General features: G+C 43.3%; 1 protein-coding gene across 4 annotated transcripts in view; it reads right to left on the bottom strand.

Moving 5' to 3' along the window:
• cd2ap (CD2 associated protein) overlaps positions 1-25,183 on the bottom strand; it is a 98,692-nt gene that overhangs the window by 53,269 nt on the left and 20,240 nt on the right. The window contains exons 1-4 of one of the 4 annotated variants that reach the window (XM_062957201.1): positions 13,550-13,579; positions 5,732-5,885; positions 3,565-3,665; positions 2,543-2,663 (exon numbers count right to left, since the gene is read on the bottom strand). In XM_062957201.1, the coding sequence (XP_062813271.1) occupies positions 2,543-2,663; positions 3,565-3,665; positions 5,732-5,885; positions 13,550-13,564 (391 nt within the window). In that variant the 5' untranslated portion in view covers positions 13,565-13,579. Of the gene's footprint in view, positions 1-2,542; positions 2,664-3,564; positions 3,666-5,731; positions 5,886-12,519; positions 12,713-13,549; positions 13,580-25,183 lie in introns of those variants that run through there. The other 3 variants (XM_008116596.3, XM_062957197.1, XM_062957213.1) reach the window with 3 other exon arrangements.

Below are 25,183 nucleotides of genomic sequence, written 5' to 3'. Positions count from 1 at the left end.
ATTTAAGGAACACACTGGGAGGTTGCCTCATTCTCTGTTGCGCGTGATGATGTTTACTGTTGTTTATCATAACTGCCACTTGGACAAGTCACACTATGGTCTGTTGTGCGAGCAGTTTGACACCATAGGTGTTGGTCTTTTTAGACACTAATAAATGATGCCCTAACATAAATTGTTCATTTTGCAATTCAGTAAATTAATAAATAATAATAATAATACAACTTTATTTATACCCCACCACCATCTCCCCGCAAGGACTCGGGGCGGCTTACATGGGGCAGAGGCCCAAACAACATAGGACTAAATATAGGCAATATAATACAAATCACACTATAAAAAGAGAAAACAGTAATACAATATATCAATTAAAACAAAAATACAGGGGAAGCCTCCATGGCCGCGGTTTGGATCCAGAAGAGCTTGCTGCTTCTCTGGGTCCAAGCACCTGCCGAATGGAGAGGAAACTTCTCTCTTTGGTGGGCGTTTGGGCCAGCCATTGAGCAGGTGAAGGGGGAGGACCACAAAAGCCCTCCCGTTCACCCGCCCGCCAGTGCCTCGGCTTCTTCGTCACGACAGGGGCCGGCAGCACTGGCGCCCGGCGTGTCGAAGGAGCCAGCCATGCGTGTTGCTAGGTAGATAGCAAGCTACCTAGCAACACGCAGGGGGTGCTTGCCCCTTGGACCGGTGCCCCCTGAGTGTTGCTAGGTAGCTTGCTATCTACCTAGCAACACGCAGGGGGCATCTCCCAAGGGGCGAGCACCCTGTGCGTATTGCTAGGTAGCTTGCTATCTACCTTGCAACACGTACGCCAGCGAACAGGTGAACGGGGAGTGCCTTTGCTGCCCTCCCGTTCACCCGCTCGGATTGCACGGATGCTCGGACGAGTGGGGTTTTACTGTATTTTAATATGCACTTGAAATTACTAGTTCGAGGAGTTTCTGGCAACACACACGTAATATTCTTTTTGATCTAAATCCAAAAAAGCTGTTTTTATTTTAGATCAGTGGTTGGAGTTGGCATTGGATTACATGAGATTAAATAATCATATAATCTGTACAAGTTAAAAATAGTTGGTTGAAATGCAGATCAGAGAAGAGGGATTTAACATGAGCCAAAAGAACTCCAGCTAAAAGAATGTTTTGCATCAGAGACCCAGATCTCAGTGACGGAAGTGGCCTCACCTATCCACTCACTGCGTAGCTGAGGCCACCGCACCAGCTGTAACCAGTTCAATCATAGTGGAACATATCTTAGTTATAGCCTATTTGTACAATTGTTATAATTGCTATCTTTAAAAGTGTTTAAAGTTGTACAGCTTTTCACAATGTTAGGCCTGGCTACAGGGAGAAAAGAATTTCATTTAGCAACAACAAATTATGGTTCCTTCTGGTCATAATTTAATGTGTTATTTACTTTATTGCTTTACGACTCACTGCTGTATAAGGGTTAAGGCCAGGCTGTTTGAATGATTGTAGTCACCCATCCAAACCTGCCTGGTCTCAAGATCTTTAGGGAAAGTCTTTTTTTGGTCCTGCCAAGATGCATTCTGCAGGAGAAGAGAGGGAAGGCCTTCTAGATGGCTACTGCCAGACTCCTGGCTGCTTCTTTAGTGTACTTCTGCCAGGAAGCAGCCACATTTTTACTCACTGAGGCACCTGGCATGTTTGTTGGGCTACTGCTGAAGGATCCAATGTGTTGGGGTACTTGTCATGTCTGCTATAGTTGTATTTTTGTGTTTTTAATTATTATTTTTATATTATTTAAACAAGATTTAGTTTTAGGGTATTCTATTAGACATCCAAATGTTATCAAGAGCCTTTTTTGGCAGAAAGATGTAGCATTACATAAACAGAGATTAACAAACTGAGTTTTTGGAGTGTTGCATAGTTTCTGGGCTATATGGCCATGTTCTAGTAGCATTTTCTCTTTATGGATCGCCTGCATCTGTGGCTGGCATCTTCAGAGGATCTAAAGATGCAGGCAAAATGTCAGGAGAAAATGCTGTTAGAACATGTCCAGAAAGCATGGAAACCACACAACACTCCAGTGATTCCGGCCATGAAAGCCTTCTACAATACATGAAACTGAGTTTTTATCCCTTAAATATTTGCATATATTATTGGTTAATGGCTAAGTAATTCTAGTAAGTCTAGACATATGCTTTAGATTAAATACTTCCATATTATTTGATTTTGACTGTACATGATGAGTATCCTTTATCCAAAATGCTTGTGATCGGAAGTATTCCATATTTTGGAATACCAATATTTCTATATATGTACCTTGGAGATGTTTCATATACACCTTATACACATTTTTTGAAGTTTATTGTATACATAATATTTTGACAATTTTGTGCATGAAACTAAGTTTGCATACACTGGACTATCAGAAAGCAAAAATACCAACATCTCTGCATCCCAGGTGGTTATTTTTGAATGTGGAGTATTTTGCATTTTGGAATTCTAAGTAAGAGATGTTCAGTTTGTATTTATCCATAGTACTCTGCACAATATCTGCTCAGAAATATAGCAAAAACTACCTGAATCATCCAGGACTTCATGTGTTTCTCCATCATCTTTTACCTCCAACTCTTTTACAAAATTAGAAGGAAATAAGCCTGATTTGCCATTTAGTGTTCCACTCCACCAGCCTTCTTCAACCTGTGGAGAGGATGCAGGATTCTCACCAAATTAGTTTCCAGACATTTTTATGAAAATCTCATTTCAATCTTATGGCAGTGAGCCACAAAGCTTGTAAAAGTGGAATTAACCAATCTGTTTATTTTTTTTTCAACATTTAAACTAATCAGACATTTCCTCTTGCACTGGGCCACATAGTCAGAATATCTGATGATTCAATCATTAATGTGCGCAAATGTCTTCCCTGAAAGTATTGGAAATTCTCATACATATATTGAGAAAACTCCACCCTTGTCTCAGTCAGTTTTACTCAGTTGATTAAGCAGATTATGGTTACAGCTTTATGTCAATTTCTCTTTTTCTAATATAGTTTCCTTACAGTTTCACTGCTTTCTATACACTGCATATATTCACAATATTAACTTTCCTCCCTTCATCCTGTGTTTTTTTCACCTTTAGACATCTTCATTTCAAATGTTCCAATTACTTCATTTTCAATATTTATATTGAAATATTTTTGCAACCACAAGAGGGAGTTTGCTGTCTCCTTCTATGTGCCCTCCAGATGAAAAGTCACTAAAAGGCTCAGGTTTTATTCCTGTACAAATTGAGCTTATATAAAGGATTCATACAACTGCCAACAGATACCAAGTGCTTTTAAGTTATAATTCCGATGAAGAAATTGACAAAATCATCTCTGAATATCTATACCTCAGAAAACCCCATGGAATTAATGGGGATACTGGGGTTGAAAGGTGACTTAAAGGTACATACACATGCACACTTCTAATTAATAAAACCTAATAGAATAAAATTCATTTTGGAATATCAGAATATTTGTATTCAAGGTTTACAAATCAGTTGTTTATTTCTGTGAATACCCATTTCATTTCTTTTACCTAAATTCTGTAAAATTATTTACCTCTTCATGAATGTCTATAATGTCTCCCAGCTTCAGTTCCAACTCATCCTCATTCTGAGGAATATACTCAAACATAACTTTACACTGCCGTTTTTTTGATCCTGTTGAGAGCAGAAAATGTGTGATTCAAAAGGAAAGTTTATCAGGGGATGTTTTATACATTTATTTAAAGGAAACGAAGTGCACTATTTGTTTTCCTTCTATAGCATGTGAATGGAATCTTGTGGCTCACAGAAGGGACGTGTGGTGTCTTTAAGTTTAAGAAGACTTATTATAGCATGAACTTTTGTGGATTATAATCTATGGGTTATGGTACTCAAGAGTTGTGCAGGAGGGCATGAAATGGGACACAGAAAAAAAAACAGTATTAACACACCAAGGGCTTGTGGAGCATACACATCCTGACTTCTATAAACAAATGGACAAGTCTGGATTGTGATCCACAAGAGGTTATGTTGCAGTAAATAGTTTAATCTTAAAGAGAACACAAAACTCCTTTTATCTCATCCATCCTCATTTTTATACTATAGCATACCATTTTGTTGCCTACATCCTTTGTAGTATAATAGTACATGATCAAATCATAGGTGAGGATCTGACCATTATTCCTCCCCCCTTCTGTTTCCTTTTTCTGGAATGGCTGCAAAGAGGAGATAGAAAATGCCTGCTTCCTAGCTGATAAACAGGAGTTTATGTGAAAAACAAGCTGTATCATAAGCAGGAGTGGATGTTTCCATTTTTTTTTTTTGGCAATCACACTGATTAAAAACTGAATCATGTCTAAGTCATTGAGATGGCACAAGGCTCTCTGCTGACTTTACTGCAACAAAACAACATAGCTACACTTCCCACTTCAAGTGAGTTCTACAAGCATTTCCTATCTAGGACATTTAAAAAAAACCTCAATAAGCATACAATTAAGTCACTAAATAATTTACAAATGAATCAGCAAAACTTATAGTACATTGGTAAGCTACAAGTTTTGTCAATAGGAGTATTATACAAAACTGTATACATGTGAATTACACGCAAAAATCCACATATTGGAACAACAGGCACAGGGGCAAACTCATATGAAAGAAAACAGAATAGTTTTCATGGTAAAAATCAGAGTACTTCAACAACCTTGAACTAACTTAATTTCCAGATATGTTTTCTAAAATTAGTTGTGACACCTAGACCATTTGGGTTGATTTCTATTACACTATGTAACATGATTTTTGTTTCTGGGTTATAAACGTCATTTCCCAATTGGTTCTATCACAAAAACATGGAAAAAGTTTATTAAACTGCAAAAACTTCATGCAACACATTTTACTGTAGTTTTCAACTGATATCTCAAAGAGTTTCAAACAATTCAGCACAGCTTGTGGCAGTCACAAAAATGAAACAATTAAACAGGAAATAACACTTTCAAACCAGGAACAGAACATTTCCCATATTTTGTTAGATAGTGTTATCGCTCATGCAGTTTCTGCTACTGATGCCACCGTACTGATAGTAATCTACAGTGAATGTAACTAGCATGAAAATATGGGGGAAACATGTATAAATACAGTTTTATCTTTCTGTGATATTTTATCATTCCTGATCGGACATAATCTGATGCCACTAATATTGAAAACAGATTGAAAAGCCTATCTGCCAATTTAACCTGCTTAAAAAAAATCCATTTCATCTACCTTATCATAACATTAAAATAATTGAGCATACTTCTACTAAGGAAGTTTCAAGATCTGACAGTTCAATGTGTTTTTCCTATCTACAATTCGTTCTTTCTGCAATTATTACTTAAAACGACATAGAAATGCATTTATAATTGCATCCATTATGTACAAGCCTCTTTTATTGCTCCCCGTTGATTTTCATTACTACTCAAAAACATCACAAAACAGGTGGCTATGCAAGTGCAAGCTGTGTTACATGAATTTTGGTTTTACTTTCCTAGAAGTTAGGAAGCAGGTACATAAAAGTCCTTCAGGATATATATTTTAAATTGATTGTTTTCATACTAATTTCACATTTATAATTAAGCAAATAAATTAAAATATATAGTACCACATGTTCTAAGAATACACCAAGAAGTCTACTCCCCTGCGCACACACAAAAAAACCCAGAAGAGATAACAACAAGGGAATATGCTAGTCTAGTCATTAAACAACTTACTCCTCCTGAGGCCTTTGCCCTGAGAATGAGGTTGAAATGCTCCTGCTGGAAGACCATAAGTGCTCATGCGCTGAACAAGGTTTGCTACATTTCCATGCCTTTCCCTCTTGACTGGCAAATCGTCATCTTTAGTTTCCGTCTCTCTCTGAACTTCCTGGTGAAAACAAAATAGGGAAGATTAAACGATCTATACCAAAGACATGAATCAGAGAAAAATACTTTCACATAGACCTACAGACAAATCCTACAACTATTCTACAAAAGCCATTTCAGAAAGGGCTAAATCTGATGTTAGTTCACCTTGACTACATCAATGGAAATAAATGGGATTTTCATACATCCTATAGATCTACTCCAGCTTTAGCTAATCAAAACAAATACTACTCAATACATACACCACCCAGATTCCTGCTAACTACCTGACAACTTGAACCTATTTAATTAACAAAAACATAGTCAGGGGCTTAGGACAGGTTTATTTTCCATTAACATTATGTGGACCCCCTGATTCGCCCCCTGATAGCTGGACTGAGTTTGCGCCCTTATAACATTACACTTGTTAATAAAAATAGGTCTCCCAATCTTGTAATTAGTCCTTCTTCCCCATTGCCAGGATTTGATTCAAGGACACCCCAAATTCTATCGACCCCTTCCCAACCCAGCCCACAATCTCGCCATCGCCCTCAAACTTTACCCCAATTCAGCCCACCTCCAACCCCAGAGGTTTCCCTCCTCCTTTTCTCCCAGGAGTCATCTGTACATTCTATGCAGAACAGGACTTTGGAAAGCTTTCTCTTGTTAGAGAGCTGACTAGTGCCCCCAAATGTAAGTTCCTTCCAGCTTATCTCCCCAACCGGAGAAGACCAGAGCTGGGGGAGTCCCACTGAGGTCCTGTGGGGGAGGAGGAAGGGTGGTCGCAGTTATCCCAGGGAGAAGCACAACGAAGTTACTGCAACCCTGGAGAAGGATAGACGTGGTAGCCTTCATGACGGACCACCCGTGCTGAAGGCCCTGCTGCTTAATGCCAGATCTGTCAATGGCAAAACATCCATCACCCATGATTTGATCGTGGATGAGGGGGCGGATCTGGCCTGCATCACCGAGACATGGTTGGATGAGCTGGGGGGGGGGGGTAAACCTCTCCCAACTGTGTCCTCCGGGTTTCAGGGTTAACCAGCAGGCCAGGCCAGGTGGGCGAGGAGGAGGAGTTGTGGTGGTCTTTTGGCAGTCCATCTCCCTGGTCAGATGCACTGTTCCGCAATCCTCTGGATTTGAGTGTCTCCACTTGAAATTGGGTACCCGGGACAGCTTGGGGATTCTGCTGCTGTACCGTCCACCCCGCAACACAGCAGTCTCCCTGCTGAAGCTAGCAGAGGTGGTCTCGAGCGTGGTGCTGGCCTCCCAGCACTTGGTAGTGCTGGAGACTTCAACATCCATGTGGAGGCCACCCAAATAGGTGCAGCTCAAGATTTCATAGTTGCCATGACGACCATGGGGCTGTCCCAAATAATATCGGGGCCCACTCATCAGGCGGGGCATACACTTGATCTAGTCTTTGGGGCGGACGGTGGATTGGTTGGAGTGGAAGTTCAAAACATTATTCCATTGTCATGGTCCGACCATCATCTGATCAGTTTAAGAATAACCGCAACTTCCAATCTCAGCAGGGGTGGCGGACCGATTAAGATGGTCTGCCCCAGTAGATGGATCCGGATGGTTTTCTGAGGTCTCTTGGGGATCTTCCCATCATGGAGGCTGACGTTCCTGTCGACGCCCTGGTGGATCACTATAATAGCGAGATGCTCAGGGCGTTAGACACAGTCGCCCCCGAGCGTCCTCTCTCATTGCTTAGAGTTACTTCAGCTCCTTGGTTCTCTGAGGAGCTGGTTGTGATGAAACACAAGAGAAGAGGACTAGAGTGTTGCTGGAGGAGAACTCATGATGTCTCCGACTGAGCATCGTCTAGAGCCGCTATTAAGGCCTACTCCGCAGCTTTGCGGGCAGCCAGGAAGGCTTTCACGACTGCCCGCATAGCGTCTGCAACTCATAGATCATCAGAGTTGTTCCGGGTTGTCAGGGAGCTCCTTCACCCACCCACCCCAAGGTGAGGGAGCTCTCAGAGAACTCAGCAACTTGGTGAAGCAAGTTTGAGCACCATTTTGCAGACAAAGTCACTGTGATGTCTCAGGCACCTTTGGCCCCTGACCCCGCGGCCATTGCTGACCAAACTGAAGAAGACTTGGTTTTTTTCCCAAGTCAGCAAGATTCAATTCCTTTCCAGATGCCTACTGTTGACATTTCCATGCCAGAGCCAATTAAAGATGCCCTTGAGACAGTGCCGCCTCTCCCAGGTTTTTCGGATGGTTTACTGTTTGATCGAAGGGCTTTTCTAAAAACAGACCGTTCTCAGAAGCGCCAGATTAGCGGAGCGAGGCGATTATGACTAGCCCAGTTCTCTTGGGAAGATTAGGGAGGCAGGCACCTGGTGCAATGTATTTGGCGGACCAGTTCTCTTGGGAAGAATTGGGGAGTCCAGCACCTGCTCTGGGGGAGCTTATGAACTTCCATAAAATGTTTTGCGCTGAAACCCTTCTGCACGGTGTCAACTTAACTTCTGACTGGGAAGCATCGTCGTCTCTTGATCCTGAGCTCCAAGCGGCCTGATGGTGCGCTTACTCTTGAGTAGACCTGGTGTTGGTTTACCTTCTTGCCAAGTTTGGACTGCGTTTCAGCTCCTGAACATCTAGGTTCTGCCAAAAGGGCTGAAAAAACCTCCCTCGGCTTATATTGGAGTCAAGGAGCAGCAGCATGGAGGCGAGGCTTCGAAGCCGGCTGGCCTTCGCCTCCATGGAGCGGGGCCAGAGGAGGATGATGAGTGGTAGCTCGCAGGCGAGGCTCCAATGTTGCCGCTGCTGTTACCACTGCCCCTCCTCCTCCTGGGCTAGCTGGCTGGCCATGTAGGACGAGGAAGGGGAAGATGGGCAGCAGCAGCCAGGCAAAAAAGAGGAGAAGAAGGAGGAGGAAGAGGGGGGAAGGAGGCAAGGAAGGCTGTGGGGACAGCCAAGAGGAGGAAGGCTGCTGCTGCTGCTTCTCCCCAGTACTGCTTCTGCCATTTCCAGGCTGTGGGCAGGTGGGGGAGGGACTTTAGGAGGAAGCCTGCTATCCTTCTCTTTGTCTCCTTCCTCCTCTTCCAAAGCGATGGCGGCAGTGCTGCTTTAGGAGGAGAGAAGGCCGGCAGGCTCCTAAAGTCCCTCCCCTGCCCGCCCATCACCAGGAGCCAGTGAGTCTGGAGGGAGTGGGGCTTCCTTGCACCCTCTTTTCCCAAGGAGACCCCAAGGGGAGGCTGCACTCTCTCCTTTCCCCCTCCATCCTCACCAAACGGGACACAAAGCAGGGGGCCTGCCTCTGCAAACATTCCTCTCTCTGTGTATATGTGATTTTGCCCAGCTTCCAATCCCAAGGCTATCTATCTGGCACTCGTCTCCTCCCAAGGAGACCTCAAAAGGGGAAGGGGTTGGAAGTGCCCGTCTTCTTTCTCCTTCCTCTCCCCCGTGTTTCCCTCATTACACTACTCATCAAAAGGTCACCAAAAGGTCACCAAAGGGACTCAGGGTAGTTTCCAAGGAAAGATGGTGAACATTCAATGCCAGAATACATCAACAATGAGAAAGAAACACCCTCCCCCCCCAGATCCACAAAAGCGATTAAAAACTGGGTTGCTGTGAGCTTTCCACCAATATTGAGGTGTGTGTGTGTGTGTGTGTCAGAGATCTCAGGGAGTTGTGAGCTTTCCTGACACCTCTTCCCACCTCATTAGCCTTCTTTCTTCCTCACTTCCCTTCCTGGATCAGACTGAACCACACAAACAAAACTTGCAAGTTTTCTCCTTTGATAGAAGGACAATGAATCCCCATCCCTCACTGAAAATAATAATGCAAAAGAGGACAAAAGTGGATCTTTGTGTGTAGATTATGTGTTTGGAGAAGGGAGAGATCCCTGCGAAAGAGGTGGGGGAGAGAGAGAAACTGAGATTTTGCAATGGGAGCCTGGAAAGCAGCTGATCCAGTTTGAAGGGATGGGGCAGCCTGTGTGCTGCTCTTCTGGGTCTCTCTGTGCGAAAGGGAATAGGTGTGAGGAGGAGAGAAAGAAGCCAAAGGGGAGGTGTTTGTGAGTGCTTCCTTCGCCCAATCTTTGTGGTCCCTTCCCAACCCTTGATCTTTTCGGAAAAAGCAAAAGGAGAGCCCCCCCCCTTTTCTCCTTTTCCCTCCCAGAGAGGGGGGGACAGCTTTAAAACAGGGAGAAAGAAGAGAGCATGGCAGGCCTGAGGTTGGATGGTGGGATTCCTTGCCTTTAAAACACAATGCAAAACCTGCAAGGATGTCCACTCGGTTTGACTGCATTTCAGTCTGAGCCTGGGAAGCCTGGGAAAGAACTCTTATCTGCTTGAGGTACATGTGACTCTTGCAATTGGACACCCTGATTAGCATTGAATGGGCTTGCAGCTTCAAAACCTAGTTGGTAGCTGCCTGAGGGAATCCTTTTTTGGGAGGAGTTAGGTAACACCTCCCAAAAAAGGATTCCCCAAGGCAGCTACCAGCCAGGCCTTGAAACTGTGGGCCATAAAATGGTGGCAAACTGCAACATTTACAGTACCTTAAGCAGACAAGAGTTCTTTCCCACACCCAGGACATTCCACAGATAAATAAACCTCACTTACTGATTGATTCTTGTCTGGAATTCCCCTGCTTTTTGAGCCTTGCTCTTTCATTACTGTTATGATTTTAGTGTTTTTCAAATACTGGTAGTCAGATTTTGTTCATTTTCATTGTTTCCTCCTTTCTGTTAAAATTGTCCACATGCTTGTGGATTTCAAGAGAAATCAAGAGAAGGCATGCTCCATGGAGGTAATAGAGTAGGAAGAGACCCCAAAAGACCATGTAGTCCAACCCCCTCCTTCTCCCATGCAGGAAAAGCACAATAAAAGTCCCAACAAGTGGCAATTCAGCCTCTAATAATGATGATGATGATGATAATAATAATAATAATAATAATGTAGGAAGAGACCCCCAAAGGCCATGTAGTCCAACTCCCTCCTGCTCCCATGCAGGAAAAGCACAATAAAAGCTCCAACAAGTGGCAATCCAGCCTCTAATAATAATAATAGTAATAGTAATATTGATGAGGAACTGAAAAATATGGATTTTTAGACATATATTGTATGCACATTAGATGCAGTGAAATGTAGAAAAATCAGACTCTCTCTGTGTTAGATTTTAGGGATGCACAAGCTGACAGGACAGGGGGGGGAGAAGGGGGCCCAGTTATCTATACATTCCAGTGTGAATTGGTTCCTAGCACAGCTTAATGGAAGGAGAGCTGACTTCTCCCCCTCCCTTTCGACAAGGGGCCATGATTAATGTACTAAAGCCCAGCCGTGGTGTCTGTGACTTGCTATACGCTTTTAAGAGTACTTAAGATAGGAAAATGCTGATTGTGCATATTTATGCCCATGTATGTAAGCATGTGAAGTGACGTACTAATGATGAGATGTATGTAGAAGCATGTTCTTTGTCTGAAAATGTATAAAAGGCAAATCCACGCCTTGATCGTCTCTCTGGTTTGCTTTTTTGGAAGAGATTCCACTTCCAGAGACTCAGCTGAAATAATAAACCGGACTTTTTGGCCTCTCAAAAGGATCTCTCTTTGCATTATCTCTCCCTTCATCTACAACAATATTATTATTATTAATAATAATGTTGGAAGAGACCCCCCCCCAAAGACCATGTAGTCCAACCCCTCCTGCTCCCATGCAGGAAAAGCACAATAAAAGCCCCAACAAGTGGCAACCCAGTCAACAACAACAACAACAACAACATGTAGGAAGAGATCCCCAAAGGCCATATAGTCCAACCTCCTCCTGCTTTCATGCAGGAACACCAAAATAAAAGCCCCCATAAGTGCCATCCTAGTCTCTAATAATGCACTTCATTTTTTCTGCACAAGTGGAGTCCCTGTTGAACTTCCTTTTGTTGGATTTGGCCCATCTCTCTAATCTGTTAAGATCGTTTTGAATCTCTTCTGGAGTATTATGTAGCTATCCCTCTCAATGTGGTGTCATCTGCAAACTTGATGATCATGCCTTCTAACCCTTCATCTAAATCATTAATAAAGATGTTGAACAGAACTGGGCTCAGGACGGATAACGAGAAAGCAAAACAAGCATGCAGGAAGTAAGGAAAGAAAGAGGCAGAGACCATTTTTATTTTTGAAATTTACCAGTTGCTGCTGCATTTCCCACCCTCGGCTTATACTCGAGTCAATAAATTTTCCCAGTTTTTTGTGGTAAAATTAGGTGCCTCGGCTTATTCTCGAGTATATACTGTATGTCTTTTGTGGTTAAATTTGGTGTGATTTGGTTCAGTGGTTTTGTTGTTTACTCCATAGTAAAACCGCACATTACATTTTTATATATAGATTCTGACAATTGTTTGAGAACTGAAATGAGAACTTTTAAGAGGAAGCAATCTTGTAGTATTTGTACTTTTTCACAGTTACTTGTACTTTTAAAACAGCTTTTTATCAATTTTAACTGAGAGGGAAAGTCACAACAAGTGAGCTATGTAGACCTATATCTAGAAGCAGAAAGGAAGAACAAAATTAGAAGAAACAAGAGTTATAGGATCATGTAGGGCCATTCAACTGTATGGAAGAAATGAAAAAGGTAGTATCAACAATCACTGTAATATAGAAAGAAGAGGAAGGACAGAAGATGTTGTAGGAGAACTAACCATGGTCTGCAATCTTAGATTGTAGGGAGCACTTCAAACTCCAGACTGGGAAATGATGATTTAAAAGTCAGAATTCACAATGATATTAGCTGGGTATAACACTATTTTTTAAGAACAGAGAACTTGATCACTATAAAAAAAACAACAAAGAAATTGGCCCTTTAATGCTTCACAACATTTGTTTAAACATCTAAGCCTGTAATCATTTAAATCTTGACTACATGAGAGAATTTCTTACATTTTAGGCAAAGCATGACAAATCATGTGTAAGAATGTTTGCAGTGACAGTAAATGTATCAACACCCGAAAGGATTGCCAACTAAAACCTATTTTGTTTTCTCAGTACAGTGTTCCCTCACTACTTCGGGGTTCGCTTTTTGCGGATTTGCTGTTTTGCGTTTTTTCAATAAAAAATTACAATTTACAGCATAAGGAAGGGAGGAAGGAGAAGCTGAAGGAAGAGAAAAGGAGCCCAAGCGGCAATGGGAGGAGAAGGAGGCAATTTATCAACACACGATTGGTTGATAAAGACTTAAAATATTGTATAACTACTAAAATAATGTATAAATATAAAGTGTCCCTACTTCGCGAATTTTCACTTATTGCGGTTGGTCCTGGAACCTAACCCCTGCAGTAAGTGAGGGAACACTGTATAGCAACAACTAAATATGATATACACAATGCAAATATTTTGAACAGAGACAAAAAAAATGTGCCCCAAGCACTATTCCCTGATATTTACATTTAAATGAATTCACACTGGTGCATTCATAAAGATACAAATGTTTGAAAAGCAGTATCTAAATTGAAATATATAAAGAAAATGAACCCCAAATAAAAGGTCACCTGAATCTAGGAAATGTCATATACAGTATTTTACAAGCACTGCTTCAAACACAATAGCATACATTGCTAAATAATTATGCAAATCAAAATACATTGAACTACAATTATTTCACCAGGCTCAAACAACATTCTCAAACAAACAAAAAAAAAATCCCACCTTTAACAAGGAACATAAAGAACTTACTAGTTCTAAAGACATGTTTGCTTTAACACACCCAGGTATGTGTGCATGTTTGCATGCATCCAAGGAAGTTTTAAACCAAGTTACTGCTATGAGCAAAGTTCAAATCATAACTCAACAAGCTTCCTGGTTTTGTTTTGCAATTGTGAGAGCAAATACACCCCTGTACGGGCAAAGCACCATGCTTTTTCTCCAACACTTTACCACTCATCTGTACTCGATAATAAAAACTCCACTAGGCAAAAAGAGGAGATGATTATGGTAATGATCAATGATTATGATCATCAGCAAAATTCACAACTGCCAAAAAGACCTTACATATAGATTTTTTTAAATGCAATGAAATTAAATAACTTTTATACACATTTCAGTAAAATTCAAAATTATTCAATATATACTGAGGGTTAAACAATTCCCTTATGAGGAGTACCAATCATTTTCTATTTCTTTTTCTTTCAATTGATTTGCAGTTAAAACCCACATAACTGTTCTGCAAGTTACAAAAAAGTTATGGCCCTCTGGTAAAAGCAGCCAGTTTCTTGATCATAATAAAAAGGTTAAGGTTTCCCCTTGACATTAAGTCTAGTTGAGTCCAACTCTGGGGAGTAGTGCTCATCTCCATTTCTAAGCTGAAGAGACGGTGTTGTCTGTAGACACCTCTAAGGTCATGTGGCTGGCCTGACTGCATGGAGTGCCGTTATCATCCTGCCGGAAGATACCTATTGATCTACTCACATTTACATGTTTCCAAACTGCTAGGTTGGTAGAAGCTGGAACTAACAGTAGGAGCTCACCCGCTCCCCAGATTTGAACCTCCGACCTTTCGGTCAGCAATTCAGCAACTCAGCAGTTTAACCCGCTGCGTCACTAGGAGCTCCATCATAATCGATCATAATAGGTTGCTATTTTATATAAAATCTCTTCCTTTTCCCTTTGCTCATTTTATGAGGACTGAATGAAATATATTCTTCTAGCCCAAGGGTTCTCAAAATATTTCAGCTGTGGAGACCTTTTTGAAGCAAAAGTTTTTCATGGAGCCCCAATAAATGTTTATATGTTATATTATACATTATATATAATGTGTATATGTATGTATGTATGTATATCTCAGGCATGGGCCGGGGCAGTAGAAGATGGAGAATGTGCTTGAATAAATTAAATCACACAGTGCAAAAAATAAAACAAATACAATATTTAAAATGAAGAAGAATTTTAAGCAATATAAACTTAACAGTATTTCAGTGGAAGACCCCCAGGGCCATTCAGTCCAATCCCCTTCTGCCATGCAGGAAAAACACAATCAAAGCACCAATATTTGGCCATCTGGCCTTTGTAACAACAACAACAACAACAACAACAACAGCAGCAGCAGCAGCAGCAACTCAGAGGCCATATATTCAGCCCCCTTCTGCCATGCAGGATAAACACAATCAGAGCACCCCAACAGCCACCTGGCCTTTGTAGTAATAACTATAAGAATAATAAGAATAAGAACAGCAGAAACCCGAGAGGCCATTTAGTCCACTCCCCTTTTGCTATGCAGGAAAAATACAATCAAAACACCTCAAAAGTTGGCCATCTTATAATGAATGAATGATAATAATAATAATAATAACAACAACAATAAAAATAACAGCAGAAACGCTAGAATCTAGCCCCCTTTTGCCAGGAAGGAAAAACACAATCAAAGCACCCCAACAGTTGGCCATCTGGCCAAAGAAGAAGAATTAGAAGAGGAGGAGGAGGAGGAGGAGCAGAAACCCCATAGGCCATTCAGTCCAGCCCTTTTGTCATGCAGTAAAAACACAATCAAAACACCCCCAGCAGATGGCCACCCAGCCTTCGTAACAACACCACCACCACCAAGAAAAGCAGCCCCAGGGTACCTTCAGTCCTACCCCATTCTGCCATGCAAGGCTCACCAGGCCAGGGCTTGCCAGGCTGGGGCTTGTTAGGCCGTGCGCTGGGTAAGGCACCTCAGCCCGGGACTTGTTATGCCACGTGCCCAGCAAGCCTCTGTAGGCCATGAGCCACAAATGTAGGAAGGAATACAGTTTGAGAACTGCTGCTCTAGCCAAATGATATTATAATGCACATCCACGCTGAAACAGACACCCATTTCTGACTTCTATCCAGTGTAGAAAAAAACCCATAATATTCAAGTGTAGGTCAAGAATGAATGCCCAATATTTGAAATATCTACATATATAATGTTTTTTTTAAAGGACAATGACACCAAGAAAGTTTTGCTACAAATATCCCATATAACCTCTATCCTGGCTTTCAATGAGCTTAATGTCAAGGGGAAACCTTTATCTTTACCTTATTTAAGTCACAAGGCTATCCCCCCTCTTGCAAAAGTATAGATAAAGGTAAAGGTTTCCCCTGACGTTAAGTCCAGTCATGTCTGACTCTGGGGGTTGGTGCTCATCTCCATTTCTAAGCCAAAGAGCCGGCATTGTCCATAGACCCCTCCAAGGTCATGTGGCTGGCATGACTGCATGGAGCACCGTTACCTTCCCGCCAGAGCGGTACCTATTGATCTACTCACATTGGTGTGTTTTCGAACTGCTAGGTTGACAGAAGCTGGAGCAACAGCGGGTGCTCACTCCGCTCCGGGGATTTGAATCTGGAACCTTTCGGTCTGCAAGTTCAGCAGCTCAGTGCTTTAACACACTTCGCCACTGGGCTCCTAGCAAAAGTATACTGAGTGTTTAATCAAACTAGCAGATCTTCTCTAAGAGTATTAATCACATATATATTAATATCAGAAGTACTATTTACCCACAATGTAGTGAAATATTAAGTCATTTTATTTACTTGATAAACTGCTTCATAGAAAATATTTTTCAGAAAGCACGTACTACTGGGTCTCTTAGTAATCATGACCTATTTACAAGAAGATTGTGGCTGCCATCTAGTGAGCATTTTGAATGAAAAACCTGCATCTGCTTCAGATTTTGTCTACTCAGCCACATGTACATGTTTTTTCACATGCTACAAATGATTTTTAGTGGGGAAATGTGCCATTTTCTGGATTACAGTTTTAACCTCAAAAGCACTGGCTACTATGCACTGATCTAAATTGGCGAGGGGGTGGGTGGTATAGTAGAGTGAGACCTACCCTGTAGTAATAAGTGATGCCAGTCTATGGGCTGTACCACGAAACATTTACTAAAGAAAGGTGGTCAGAATCTGATCTGGCTCCAGAATAAGCTACAGCTCAGATCCAGTTCAGGTGTGGTCATTTGGAGACCAAAGGGGCAACAGATGTGGCACTTCAATGGCAGATGAGGGACAGAAGCAAACAAGTCAAATAGTTGAGTTCCAATGCAGCAGTAATGTACATTAGAAGCAACTGCAAGGTAAACGGCAGGTAGTACCATGACCCAAAGTACTGAAGTAAATCAAAATTTCTCAGGTTTGTGAGCTGGATTTGCATCAAGACATGATAAGGCCAGGTGCATGATGTCTGACTTGGGAAAATCAAATGACTCTATTCAGTCTGGAATTGTAGCTCTTACTTCAAAAGGCAGGAGTCAGCAACACTTTTTCATCAATGTATCTTTTCCTGAGCGGTTCTGAGGCACAAGGCTGGCTTCTCAGACTATTTTTATGAACTGGAGCCTATTTTTCTACAATAACTGGGACTTGTAATTTCACTGATTTCATGTTCACTATGATCACACACTCTATGTGGGGCTGCCTTTGAAGAGTGTTTGGAAACTCTAGCAGATCCAAAGAGCTGCAGCCACATTGCAGTGTGGGACTGGCTATAGGGAGCAAGCAACCCCCCACCCCACTCCACACCCTTTGCAACAGCTCCACTGGCTGCCAATTTGTTCCAGCAGCCTTTAAAGCCCTATACAGCTTGGTCCAGGCTATGTGGATGATCGCATTTCTCTGTACGAATCTGCCTGAACCTGTATTTTAAAAGGTTTTTAAGCAGTTCTAACTATTTATTTTTATATTGTCTTATGACCAATTTTATTTTAATGTTTCTGTTTTTTTAGGTTTTAAATTATACTGTACTAGCGGTGCCCGGCCACGCGTTGCTGTGGCAAAGTGGTGGTGGTATTGGTTAAAAATTGTTGTGGAATGTTTATTTGATGTTATTTGTATTTTTTAATTAATGTTATTGTAACTTACGTTTTTTATTTATTATATTTTATTATTTTGTTGTATTATTTTTACTTATTTTGTGTTATTATAGTATTTTATTGAGTGAGTGTTTTTAGTGTTTTTGGGTGTTTTTAATGATTTTTTTTAGTGTTTGTTATTATTTTTATTGTATTATTTGTATTTATTTTATTTTTATTGTTTTATTATTATTTGTGTTTTTATTATTTTATTTTATTATTTGTATGCATTATATTTTATTATTTAATTATATTATTTTATTTATGTTTTTTAATTTTATTATTTTATTTTGGGTTTTTTTGTATTTGTTTTTTATTTTTATTAGAAATAATATGACAGTATAGTGGTATAGTAGAATATAGTACGTAATATGTAATGTTGATATTGTGCGATGATAATAATATAACGTATTGTATGTATATATTATTTATAGGCTTCTGTGAGTCTACGTCGGGGTGAGAAGGGCAGGATGTAAATTTAGTAAATTAATATATAAATGTATGCCGTGCATTTGCATAGTGTGCATAGTTAATGAGATGTTTTGTGGATGGGCCCAGATGGAGGCGTGACATTCCAATATGTTTCTTTCGATAGAGAAAAATCTGAAATACTGATGTTGATGGATTTTGGGATTTACCTAGATTTGGATAAATATACCCTGTATTTGTATAATAGGGATATTTAATGAGATGTCTTGGAGACGGGGCCAAAGTGTAGACATGAAATTCCATGTATGTTTGTTTAGATAGACAGAAATGTGAGATATGGATAGTTATGGTTTAAATTTATAATAATAATACTCCTATATGTGACATTGTGCATGTATTATTATTATTATTATTATTATTATTATTATTATTATTATTTAACTATCAGTTTAACTGTCACTCCTAGGATATGTGGTTGGGTTATTATTATTGGATTATTTTTATTCTTATTATTATTATTGCTAATAATAATAGACCATGAAGGCCAGTCATAGAGAAAAGGAGGGTGACTTTGTTTTTCCTGTCCTTTTTCCCTTGGTGCCTGGCCAATGGTCTTTTCAACCGGTACTGTGGACTTCATCTCCCAGAATTCCTGGCCTTTGAACCATCCGGGGAGGGTTTCTGGGAGTTGGAGTCCCAAATGCCGTCCATTGGCATTGGTGGGAACCGCTTGGGTCTTCAACTCCCAGAATTCATAGCCATTGAAGAAGCTTGCAAGCGCTTCTGGGAGTTGGAGTCCAGAATGTTTTGCTGGCTGAGGTCGGAGCACAGCCACAGAGGGTTGTTGTCCTCTGTCGCCATCCTGCTGCCTTGGGCTTTCAGCGGCTGCCCTTTGCAGGAGGGAAAGGTGGAGGAAGGGTTTGGCTGGGCCTGCTGCCTGAAAAGGGAGGCGAGGCCTAGCCAGGCACCCAAGCACCGGCCTCATGTAGGACGCCGTCCCGGGAAAGAGACACCCTCCCGGGAAGGGGCGAGGAGGTAGCGGGGGAAGGGGGTGTACATGGATATGGAGATGTGGTGTGTGTGTGTCGGCTGTTGGAGAAGGGTGGAAATTGAGGCCTGGAGGTGCAGCAGCCACATGGAGCCTCCGCGGCCTTTCCGGCTGCCGGGGAAGGCGGCAAAGTGTATGGGTCCGTGGGGGGGCACCTGGAGGCCCGCAGAGAGTAGCCACCTATCAGGTGGGCAGAGAAGGCAGGAAGATGAAGCAACAGGGTGAAGGGCGCGAGGGCGGTGGAGGTCGCGAGAGAGGGTGAGCGAGGGGTGTGCGCGCGCGCGAGGAAAGGGTTGGGAGGATTGTGGCACATGCGTACATCGCCTGTTGGGGTTGTTGGTGTTGTGATTGTGTTTTTAGTATAATTGTGTTGTATCTTACTTAAGACGGGGATGATTGATTGTGTTGCCAATTTTTGAGTTTGGGGGGTTGTGATGACTCATGGGCCATGTAGTCCCGTTCCTAGTACTATTGTGGCAGATGAAGAGGAAAACTTGGGTTTCCCACCGTTTCTGCCAGATTTGGAGCCCTTGCACCTGCAAGATGTTTGCCCACAAGAAGTCAGCCAAACAAGCCTTGAGCAGAAATCTCCCCCATTTTCTCGCCGGGATTATTATAATCAAGATAGAGGCGCTCGAGAGGCGACTCGCCGGAGCGCCAGGATAGCTGCCAGACAATTAGCTGATTAAGTCTGTTTCCCTTGGGAAACTTTAAGGAGTCATGCATCTGGACACAGTATAGGTTTCGTTTCTTGTTCCCCAGAGAAAGTGTTCCTTGGCGGGAAAACAAGATCCTATATAGGTGTTTGCCCGCAAAGAAATCCTTGCGGAGTCAATTCGTCGGCTTGAGGAGTGAGATCGTGTGTAGACTTCGTACTCCAGTTCCCAGTTCCCGGATCAAGTTTCCTGCCCAGCCTTGTACCATGGACTTCTATGGACTCAGTTCTTGATTCATGTTTGCCTTGTTTCCAGTTTGATCTTGCCAAGTTTCAAGTCTCGCCTTGCCTCGCGTTTTAAACCACGGACCTTGCTTCTCAGTTTCAAGCCTTGTTTTCCAGTTTCCTTCGGATTTACCTTAAGCCTCAAAGACTATGGACAGTTCCCCACACTATTGCTTGCCAAATAGTGTGTGTTTCGGTGAAGTGGATTATAACTTTGGACTTTAATATCACATATTGGACATTGTTTTCCTGGACTATATTTGACCTTTCCTGAAAGGTCTACTTCTAAACTATATTCTACACTTGTTTTTATTGACTTTATATATTTCCTTAATAAAGATATTAGATAGATTCTGGTCTCTGCGCATGGTTATTGGTGTTCTGCAGCCTGGGTCCTGACAGTTTGACTCCGCCACCCTAAGCACCAATTAACCTAAGACCAGAATGTCTACGGGAACCGGGGCGGAAGACCAACCGCTCAGCTACACCATTTCCAAGGATGAATTCGAAAGGATCCGTGATACTCTCCGAACACAGGAGGGTGAAATTCTGGGCTTGAAGGAATGTGGAGTGCGCCTCCCTGCCCTAGCGCTTCCAACCAAGTTTTCTGGAGAAGCCTCCAAGGTTCATGTTTTCCGTCGCCAGTGCCAGGCGTACATAGAAGCCCGCCAAGCTGAATTTCCCCACGAAGATGTCAAAGTGGCGTGGATTTATAGTCTTCTAGATGGGCCTGCGGCCAATTGGGCGACGGCGCTGTATGATGCAGGTTCCACGCACCTAAGCTCCGCGCAAGGGTTCTTGAACCATCTTAGGAGGACCTGGGGAATCGAGGACAACGAGGAGGCGGCCAGCCATAAACTCCGGCGACTCCTTCAAGGGGACAGGCCGTTGTCCCGGTACATAGCCGAGTTCCGGGTGCTGGCTCAGAACACCGGTTGGAACGATATCGCCCTCAGAGGGCAGTTTCGTGAGGACCTTAACTTCGAGATGCAGGAAGAAATTTCTAAGGTGAATCCCCCAGAGACTCTTGAGAGACTCATTAATCATTGTCTACGAGCCGAAGTCCTGCTTGCCAACAAAAAACAGTGGCTCCGAGGTCAGAGTGGAAGAGCCGGGGTGAGACCCCCCGCTTCTACCAGTATTCAGCCACGACCAGTATGGAAATCTCCACCGCCAGCCCCAAACCCCATGGGAAGCGAGGAAGAACCGATGCAGTTGGGCAATGTGCGCCCCAGACTGGATGTTGCCGAAAAGGCCCGCCGCCAACGTTTGAATTTGTGTTGGTACTGCGGAAATGGGGGCCACCTCGCCAGAGAATGCCCAGCCAAAAGGAAGCCCGCCGCCCGCCTGGCAGCGGCGTCCACCGTGGAGCCGGAGTCGGCCGAGGCGGCTGGGGCCAAGCCGGCGGGGGAAGCCAGCGACCGGGCGTAGAGAGGCTCGCCAACCCGGTCAAAAACCCCACTCAAGATAGATTCTGGTCTCTGCGCATGGTTATTGGTGTTCTGCAGCCTGGGTCCTGACAGGGGTTTTGGATTTTGTTGTTTTGTGCGTCGCCGTGATGCCAAAAGCCTTTTATATATAGAAGATATTACATTGATTTTATTATTAACAGCTTTGGGTCTCTTTTTAAGAGATATAAAGCAAGAGAAGAGGAGGAGAAGGAATTATTATTATTATTATTGACACAACGACGTTGTATGACACAGCAAACAAGATAGATATGCTGGATTTCGTTTCACAAAATCACAAGTCGAACACTTCCCAAGTGTCTAGGACTGTGTGATGTATTTTCGGATGATGCGTGCAGATCCCAGCAGGGTGGCCTTTTGCAGTTGGCAGATCGTAATTTTGTCAATGTCTATTGTTTCCAAATGCCGGCTGAGATCTTTTGGCACGGCACCCAGTGTGCCCATCACCACTGGGACCACCTGCACTGGTTTCTGCCAGAGTCTTTGAAGTTCAATCTTGAGGTCCTGATAGCGGCTGAGTTTTTCCTGTTGTTTTTCTTCAATGCGACTGTCACCTGGGATGGCAACATCAATTATCCAAACCTTGTTCTTTTCCACAACTGTGATGTCTGGTGTGTTGTGTTCCAGAACTTTGTCAGTCTGGATCCGGAAGTCCCACAGTATCTTTGCGTGTTCATTTTCCACAACCTTTGCAGGTTTGTGATCCCACCAGTTCTTAACTGCAGGGAGGTGATACTTGAGGCATAAGTTCCAATGAATCATTTGGGCCACATAGTTGTGCCTCTGTTTGTAGTCTGTCTGTGCAATTTTCTTACAGCAGCTGAGGATATGATCAATGGTTTCATCGGTTTCCTTGCACAGTCTGCACTTTATTATTATTATTATTATTATTATTATTATTATTATTATTATTATTATTAACTATTGCTGCATCAGTGCCATACTCCTCCTCCTTCAAGTTGACTGCAGATGCCACCTTTTCTTTGGAAAGGGTTTGACACCGCTCTTTGTTTCTGGAAAATTTCAAAACCATGAAAAGTAGTGCTGGTGAGGCAGCATTTTTCAGAAAAATGAAAATCTCTGCAATGCCTATTTTCAAATCAAGCTCACATCTATTTTACTGCTTTGGCAACAGATGATGCTTTGTTTGTAACTGTGATGACCCATGGGCCTTGTAGTCCTGCTCAGGACATTGTAATTCCTGATGAAGATGAAAACTTGGGTTTTTTACCTTCCCAGTCTGAACTGGATTCCTCTCAGCCAGATCTTTCCCAGGCAGATCTGGGAACCTTGCACCTGCAAGAAAGTTGTCTCCCAGAAGTATGTCAAACAAGCCCAGAGCCTACTTCTCCCGTATTCTTGCGCCGGGAGTTTTGTAAACAACAGAGAAGTTTGGATTCAGCTTCGCGCAGGAGTGCAAGGATTGCAGCTAAGAATGTGGCCAATTAAGACTGCTTCTCGTGAGAATCTTTGGGGAGTCTCACATCTGGTCTCAGAGTTAGCTTTCGGTTCTGATTCCCAGAGAACTGCTTCGGCGGGAAAGCTAGACTCTATTTAGGTGTTTTACCCGCGTAGTAACTTCGCGGAGTCAATTCGTCAGCCTACGGAGCGAGTTGTGTCTGGACAGCGCGCTCCGATTCAAGCCTCGCTCCTGCTCAAGCCTTTGCCTAGCTATCCAGCCTTCGCCTTGCTTCCCAGCCTTTGTTTATCTACGGACTTTGCCTTGTTTCCCAGGATCAATCCTTGCCTTGTTCCACGGATTTATCAAGTTATTCCACGGACCTTGTTCTTGTTCTTAGTTACCTTGTTCCACGTTCAAGCCTTGTTTCAAGTATCAAGTTATTTCCTAGCCTCGCTCAAGTTTCATGGACTAAAGGACCTTGTCATCTCCCCTCACTTTGCTTGGCAAAGTGAGTGTTTCGGTTATTGGATTACAACTTTGGACCTTAATATTTCTTATTGGACATTGCTTTTTTGGACTAATTCTGACCTTTCCTGAAAGGTCTAATTCTGAACTATTTTCTACACTTGTTTTTATTAACTTTATATATTCCTTCAATAAAGATATTAGATAGATTCTGGCCTCTGTGTATGGTTATTGGTGCTCTGCAGCCTGGGTCGTGACAGTTTGACTCCGCCACCCTAAGCACCAATTAACCTCGGCCAGAATGTCTACCGGAGTCGTACCTGGGCCGAGTGGCCAGCCGATTACCTACACCATCGACAAGGAAGAGGTGGACCGAATCCGTGATAAGCTCAATGCACAGGATGGAGAAATAAGGGGTTTGAAGGAACGCGGAGTTCGTCTTCCGGCCATGGCGTTGCCAACCAAGTTTACTGGAGAAGCTTCTAAGGTTCATGTCTTCCGTCGCCAATGTCAAGCTTATCTGGAGGCCCGTGCTGCCGAGTTTCCCCAAGAAGACATCAAAGTGGCATGGGTTTACAGTCTTCTAGACGGGCCAGCGGCCAGCTGGGCGACGGCACTGTTCGACCAAGTCTCTCCACACCTAAGATCAGCGCAACACTTCTTGGACCACCTCAAGGAGACTTGGGGAATCGAGGACAATTTGGAGGCAGCCGGTCACAAACTCCGTCGCCTTTTCCAAGGAGACAGACCTATGTCTCAGTATATAGCCGAGTTCCGAGTGCTGGCCCACAACACCGGCTGGAACGATGTAGCCCTCAGGGGACAATTCCGGGAGGGTCTCAACATTGAAATGCTGGAAGAAATCTCCAAGGTGGATCCTCCCCAGACCCTCGAGGCACTCATTGATCAATGTTTACGGGCTGAAGTCATGATTGCCAACAGGAAACAGTGGGTTCGAGGCCAGGGCAGTAGAGCCGGGGCAAAACCCCCCGCTCCCGCCAGCGTTCAGCCACGTCCGGTGTGGAGACCCCCACCGCCAACCCCATACCCCAGAGGAGGCGAGGAGGTGCCGATGCAGTTGGGCAATGTGCGTCCCAGACTAGATGCCGCCGAGAAGGCCCGTCGTCAACGCTTAAACCTCTGCTGGTACTGCGGGAACGGGGGCCACTTCGCCAGAGAGTGCCCAGCCAAAGGGAAGCCTGCCGCCCGTCTTGCGGCGGCGTCCTCCACGGAGACGAAGGCGTCTGAGCCGACTGGCACACAGCCGGCGGGGGAAGCCAACGACCGGGTGTAGAGAGGCTCGCCAACCCGGTCAAAAAATCCATCCAAGAGCCGCCAACCGGGGTCCTGTTCCTTCTCGTGGTCACATTATGGTCAGCAAAAAGGGGACCCGTCATGATCCACGCCATGATAGACTCTGGAGCTACCAACAATTTCATCGATAGAGAGTATGCCGACTCTCTGGGATTACAATATCATGATTTCAAGAATGCCCGTGTGGTGCAAGCCATAGACGGCCGTCCCCTCAAGACGGGCCCCGTAAGTCAGTGGTCGGAACCCACCAGGATGTGGATAAGGGAACATATGGAAGAGATTTCCTTCTTTGTTACCGAGGTTCCCCATTTCCCTGTGATTTTGGGAATTCCATGGCTGACTCTCCACGACCCTAACATCTCCTGGTCCAACAGAGAACTGCAGTTTGCTTCACCGTATTGCCAAAACCATTGCCTCGTAGCCAAGGTATG

Source organism: Anolis carolinensis, chromosome 1 (assembly GCF_035594765.1).
Source record: "Anolis carolinensis isolate JA03-04 chromosome 1, rAnoCar3.1.pri, whole genome shotgun sequence".
Classification (NCBI taxonomy): Eukaryota; Metazoa; Chordata; class Lepidosauria; order Squamata; family Dactyloidae; genus Anolis; species Anolis carolinensis.
This window is presented reverse-complemented; position numbering and strand designations above follow the sequence as displayed.